The 6641-nt window shown below is 36.8% G+C and overlaps 1 protein-coding gene across 2 annotated transcripts; it reads left to right on the plus strand.

Moving 5' to 3' along the window:
* Positions 1–662: 662 nt before the first annotated feature.
* On the plus strand, positions 663–3771 carry LOC103502017 (zinc finger CCCH domain-containing protein 66). Of its 2 annotated transcripts, none has more exons than XM_008465812.3 (2): positions 663–936; positions 1416–3771. In XM_008465812.3, the coding sequence occupies exon 2, from the start codon at positions 1446–1448 to the stop codon at positions 3522–3524; it is 2079 nt and encodes a 692-aa protein (XP_008464034.1). In that variant the 5' UTR covers positions 663–936; positions 1416–1445; the 3' UTR covers positions 3525–3771. The 2 variants fall into 2 exon arrangements, with proteins under 2 accessions (XP_008464034.1, XP_050935462.1); XM_051079505.1 differs by having other exon boundaries at positions 723–936; positions 1469–3771.
* The last annotated feature ends 2870 nt before the right edge of the window (positions 3772–6641 follow it).

The raw sequence follows: 6641 nt of genomic DNA on the forward strand, positions 1-6641 counted from the left end.
TTTCAAATTTAGTTCAACACTTTAAATATCTAATTTTAATAAAGGTAATAAATTTTTGTTATTGCTAGTAAAATTTGAGTTTTTTTTAATATCTATTATCGTTTTCACCGTAAATTCACTGTATGATATACTTACTATGAAAATTAATATTATTATTTAGTTTATTACTATAAAAATAACTTTAGGAGGTTAAATTTAAAATATATCAAAAATAAAAAAAACTAAAATAAAATAAACTCTACTGCAAATAATATTGAAATAAAAAGTTAACCTTAATTTAAAAAAAAAACACCAATTAAATAGACTATTTTGAAAAATCAACTTATAGACGAGGCAACAAAAATTTAACTTAGCAAACTTTTGTTACATTCAAGTGTACTGACAACTAGGTTATTCGTAGTTTAAATGCTTTATCTAAATTATTGTATTATAAAGAAATTTATGAAAAAAAAGAGAGACTAAAATAGAAGGAAACTAAAAGAGAAGACGATGACATTATTTAAAAGAAAAACCAAAACATAATTTATTCTAATTTTTTAATTATTTTTTAAATTTCTGCATTTGAGTTTGCATTTCATTTGGAATTGAATTTGAGTTTCATTTTGGGAGAGGAGAAAATAAAGACGAAGAAGACAAGAAAGAAAATAAAATTAAAAAATGAAAAAAGAAAAAAGAAAAAAGAAAAAAGAAAAAAAAAAAAAAAAGAAAGAAAAAGTTTGAAAGAGGACGGTGGCGAAGACCAAAGAGCTTTGGCTTATGCATAGAGAAGTAGTTCGGTCTTTTTGACTCCAACCTAATAAAGGCGAGAGAGCTAAGGAAGAAAAGTCCTACTTTCTTTCTATCGCTTTACTCTCCGTAGCTAAAAATCTAGCCCTGTTTCACCTTCTCTTTCGATCTCCCAATTCCCGCTCTCTCATCTTTTTTCTTTCTCACGAGGTAATTTTCTTCAGCTTTTTTGTGTTTTCACAAGTTTATTTTGTTGTTTCAACATGAATTTGAAATGGGGTTTTCTTCTTTTGAAGTTTTTTGTTAGTTAAATCGTTTGTTGTTAGCAAGAAATTGATTGAATTCTGAGTATTTTCGTGTTGTGTACAGTTTTTCAGTTTTTGGGTATTATCCGTTTCTGTTCTTTCATTCTTCTTTTTCCTTTTGCTGTTTTTCTGGTAACCAAAACAGGGGTTGTTTTTGTTATGTCGTTTTGCTTTTTGGGTGTCGTAATTTTTCTTCTCTTTCCATTTTTACTTGATTTTGTTTGCTCTTTTAGTGATTGCTGAAGATTTGGATAATTTTTTTCACCAATCCAAACTAATATACCTTCTTTTTGGGTTTTGGTTTATTTCTTGTTCTGGGTTTTTTTGCCTTTTATTGATTACAATTTCTGATTGTGTTTCTTGTAAATTTATCATTTTCTGTAGCAATTTGGAGGTCTTAGGACGGATTAGATTATGATGTGTAATGGTTGCAATAGGAAATCTGCAAGCCCTAACTTCGCGATGGACGGTGGATTTAAACGAGGGGGATTGGGATTTTGTATCTCTGTTTTGCTTGAATTTTCAGCTACAGATGATTTGATTGGATTTAGGAGTGCTGTTGAGGAAGATGGTCATGATATTGATGAGGCAAGTTTGTGGTATGGGAGGATTTTTGGTTCTAAAAAGATGGGGTATGAAGAAAGGACTCCTCTTATGGTTGCAGCCATGTTTGGGAGCCTGAATGTTCTGTCTTATATCCTTCACAGTGGTCGTGTCGATGTTAATAGAGCTTGTGGTTCAGATGGCGTAACGACTCTCCATTGTGCTGTTGCTGGTGGTTCTGCTGTCGTGGATCAGGTCGTCAAACTCTTGCTTGATGCTTCAGCTGATGTGAGTGCTGTCGATGCAAACGGTAACCGGCCTGGTGATTTGATTGCTCCTGATTTTACTTCAGCCTTTCATTCAAGGAAAAAAACATTACAACAATTGCTAAATGGTCATGAAGAAGGTCTTAGTTCATCTGAGGCAATATTTTACGAGAGAGAAACATTGGAGCCACTGGAGCTTTCAACCCTTCGAGCTTCTCGAGATGGGACGGAGAAGAAAGAGTATCCAGTCGATCTCTCACTTCCGGACATCAAGAACGGAATCTATAGCACGGATGAGTTCAGAATGTATACTTTTAAGATCAAACCTTGTACAAGAGCTTACTCTCATGATTGGACAGAGTGTCCTTTTGTTCACCCTGGCGAAAATGCAAGGAGGCGGGATCCGAGAAAATATCATTACAGCTGCGTCCCATGTCCGGAATTCAGAAAAGGAACATGTAGGCAAGGGGATGCCTGTGAATATGCTCATGGAATATTTGAATGTTGGCTCCATCCTGCTCAATATCGTACCCGTCTTTGTAAGGATGAAACTGGATGTACCAGAAAAGTCTGTTTCTTTGCTCACAAGCCAGAAGAGCTCCGCCCCTTGTATGCTTCAACCGGTTCTGCTGTACTGTCTCCAAGATCAATATGTGGTTCTTCACTAGACATCGCTTCGATCAGTCCACTTACCCTTGGTTCTCCTTCAGCTTTGATACCTCCTTCGTCAACCCCACCTTTAACTCCTTCTGGAGTTTCTTCTCCAATGGGTGGAACCGTGTGGCAGACTCAGTGTAATATTGCTCCCCCAACCTTGCACCTTCCAGGTAGCAGGCTAAAGGCTTCCTTGAGCGCAAGAGACGTGGATTTAGATGTCGAGTTACTTGGTCTCGAAAGTCAACGCCGTAGACAACAACAGCTAATGGATGAGATGTCCTGTCTACCTTCCCCTTCCAGATGGAACAATGGCATACCAACTCCTGCATCTTTTCCTTCCCCAAGGAGTAGAAATGGAGAACTGAATGGTCTTGGAGGCATGAAGCCAACTAAACTCGAGGACATTTTCGGGTCTGTAGATCCTGCAATTTTGCCTCAATTACAAGGACTTTCATTGGATTCTGTGGGATCTCAGGTACAATCCCCTTCTGGAATCCAGATGCGCCAAAGCCTGAATCAGTCTTTCCTCTCAAGCTATGGTAACAGCATTGGATCCCCTCCTCCAAGGTTGTCTCAACCATCCGTGTCTACTGCAGCCAGTGTTCTGAGTTCTAGAGCTGCTGCTTTTGCCAAGCGTAGCCAGAGCTTTATCGAACGTAGTATGGTGAGCCGCCACACGGGACTATCACCCCCAGCTACATCCACAACTACCATGCCTTTGAACCTGTCTGATTGGGGTTCGCCCGACGGAAAACTAGACTGGGGAATTCGTGGAGAAGAACTCAACAAGTTAAGGAAGTCTGCATCATTTGGGTTTCGAAACAATTGCACCAGTTCTCCAGTGACGTCCACGATGCACACTACCGCTCCCGAGCCAGATGTGTCCTGGGTTCAGTCCCTGGTGAAGGATGCTCCATCCGAAAACGCTGTGCAGTTGAGTATGGACGAGCAGCAGCAGCTACTTTGTCATATCAATAATGGCGATTCGAAGCAAATGTACATGGAACAGGAGCAGTTGGTTGCTTGAGCTTTGGAGTTTAGCCTCATTTTTTTTCTTGCTTCAAATTAACGGGTTACTGATATTATATATATTTATATATTTTTTAAAAATTGCTCATTGATATTCATCCTAATTAGTTAGGGGAGACTTTCCCAAACTTAAAAGAATATTGTATCCAGAGTATTATTAATCAAATTTGGGCAGAAGAAATGTTTCTGCCCATTCCATAACTAGTTACTTTTCATTTGAATAATAACATATTTTATATTCAACATTTCTTTTCTTTTGTTCACCTAATTTAAACCATTTGATCTCATTCTTATTCTACTGTGATTCTGAATTCTGAATGTTCAAATGACCCTAAAAGGATATTTATGGCGTCCATTCACAACAATACCTGTTTGATACAGAATTAAGACTAAATTATAAAAAATACTCTCAAATTCTTTTTAAAGTTGCAATGTTATAGTCATGGATGTATAAGCCTGGTCGAATTTTATATGGAAATTAGGACATGAATCAATAAAATGTGTAACATAGATCTGAATTTGGATACCAAAAGGTTTCATCCACTAGATGTAATGTGAGCGAACTTTAGATGTATTTTTTGTAATTTAGCCCAACGTTGTAATGTCGTACATATTAGGATATAAACAACAAACGAAAAGCAAAAATCAAATAATAAAATTAACATACATATTTATGACAAGGTCAATAGGATGAGGTCAATAAGAGTTGGGGAGTTTATAAACTAGAACCATTCTTAAACCCTTAAACCCTAAATACGTATAGCTATTTCAAAAGACACAAATAATACAATGTATTGCTTCATAATACATTCTCAAGTGCATACCAAAAAGGTTAAAAAGCTAGAATTGAAAGTGGGAGTGGTGATTATGGAGCACTACAAAAAGGCAATCTTTATTTACTGCTTTAGAAATATATTTTCTGTTTTGATGATAACTCTTTTTTTTTTTCTTTTATGGTGTTGATAGTGGGAAGAGCACTTGATAAAGAAAAAGTTAGGTTGATACCCAATATAAATGAAGGTGAAGTGAGAGCTTTCTCCTTGCAATGCCAACTCTTTCAAACTTTTTTTAGTTGATGATTAAAAAAAAAAAAAAAGCTTTGTATACCTTTTATCTTCCTAAATTTTGCAAGCGTGAAGACATTTGTTAAGTTCAAAGGATGAGAAAGAGATTTTGATATGGAGTTCTCAATACTTTTTTTCTTTTTTACGAGAATGTGAATCTCTTGTCTCTTTATTTGTAATATTTACCTTAATTAATTCGTAATACTGTTTTACAAATGAAAAAACTAACATCAAGTTAACCTATCATTCAAAGGATAAAAGCTGATCATGAAATTGATGTTTTCAATTGCCATAATAATGAAAATCTAACCATCTATTTGGATATAGTTTAAAAACTTCAATTTCATTGATCTCCTTTATATATAAAAATATTAATTCAAAATCTTTTAATCTATTACTATTGTTGTTATTATTTTTTAAATCTCTTATTAATTGAAGCAATAGGAAATAATTAGTTCTCTCACAGATGAACTTAGTTCATAATTTACGTGCATACCACTCGTTGAGAGTAAAGATTTAATCATCATCTTCATCATTGTTGTACTAAAATAACTAGTTCTAGTAAGGCTTTTAATAGCATAATTTATAATTATTTAAACAATGTGACATTATATTATACAACACAACATTAACTTATTTTAGTATAAAAGTATTATTAAATTTTATAACATCTATTAAACGGAAACTATTGTAAATGTAACAAAACACCAAACTATTTATGGTCGGGTAATAGTTAGCCATTTTTTAAATATTCCAGATTTGCCTTTCCATCTTTCTTTCTTCCTCGGGATTCCTCTTCCTCCTCTATTTTGTCTTCTTCATTTTTCCCCTGCGATTTCGTCTTTCTTCTTTCTTCTTTTTCTTTTTTGCGATTTCTTTCCATCATCTTTCTTATTTTTTAATTTTTTATTTACGTTGTTTAATCTTTCCATCGTTCACTACAAGAAATCGGGCTTTTCCCGACGTCGGCATAAAAGACGTTGGGAATAAGAGGTTCTCCCGACGCATAAAGTAAGACGTCGGGAATAAGAGGTTTTCCTGACGCACAATTCATGCGTCGGACACAAGACGTTGGGAAATAGGGGTATTCCCGACACCGGCCTAACGCGTTGGGAAAGGGCCTAGGTATTCCCGATGCTGTAAGTAGTGCGTCGGGAACAACCTTACGTGGGAAATAAGGGGTATTTCCAAGGCCTAGGTTTTCCCGACACCGTAAGTGTGCTTCGGGAAAGGCAAGATTTTCCCGACGCCGTAAGTAGTGCGTCGGGAAAAGCCTCACGTGGGAAATAAGGGGTATTCCCAAGGTCTAGGTTTTGTCGACGTTGTAAGTGTGCGTCGCAAAATGTAAGTAGTGCGTCGGGAAAGGCCTAGGTTTTTCCGACGCCGTAAGTAATGCGTCGGAAAAAGCCTCACGTGGGAAAATAAGGGGTATTCCCAAGGCCTAGGTTTTTCGACGCCGTAAGTGTGCGTCGGGAAAGGTCTAGGTTTTCCTGACGCCGTAAGTAGTGCGTCGGGAGATCCCCTGAATATTTATTTCGTTTTTGTTTTACACAGAACTGAAAACGAAAGGGAAAGGGTTCAGAGAAGAGAGAAACATTCGTCGCCGTCCGTAGCTCGCCACCGTCCGTCGCCGCGGCCGCAACTTCAGCTTCAGCCTTCCTCCGTCTGTAGCTCGCCACCAACCTTCTCTTTGCTGTCTTCAAGTTCTTCTCTCTTCATTCTCACTTTTTCAGGATCCCGTTTGTCACCCTGTAGCTAAATCAGTCAATGACTTTCAAAACAAATATATCTTAAATGAATATTTTTTTATTGAAACAACTTTCATTGAATAAATATGTGTGCGTCTGTGCATCATAGGGTTGGCCTAACATTGGACAAACAAGAAAAATCTCAAGTTTAACGAACCTTTTCAAGTGCCTTTTCTCAAACTTTCAGTATAGTGTCGGCAAAACGATTCCTTAACAAAGCTGCACGATAAAGCCTGTCGGGGGAGGCTTTTCCGACGCAGTACATGGCGTCGGAAAAGTAGACGAGGCTTTCCCGATGCCGTG

The sequence above is a fragment of the Cucumis melo genome, chromosome 11, assembly GCF_025177605.1.
Source record: "Cucumis melo cultivar AY chromosome 11, USDA_Cmelo_AY_1.0, whole genome shotgun sequence".
Taxonomy (NCBI): domain Eukaryota; kingdom Viridiplantae; phylum Streptophyta; class Magnoliopsida; order Cucurbitales; family Cucurbitaceae; genus Cucumis; species Cucumis melo.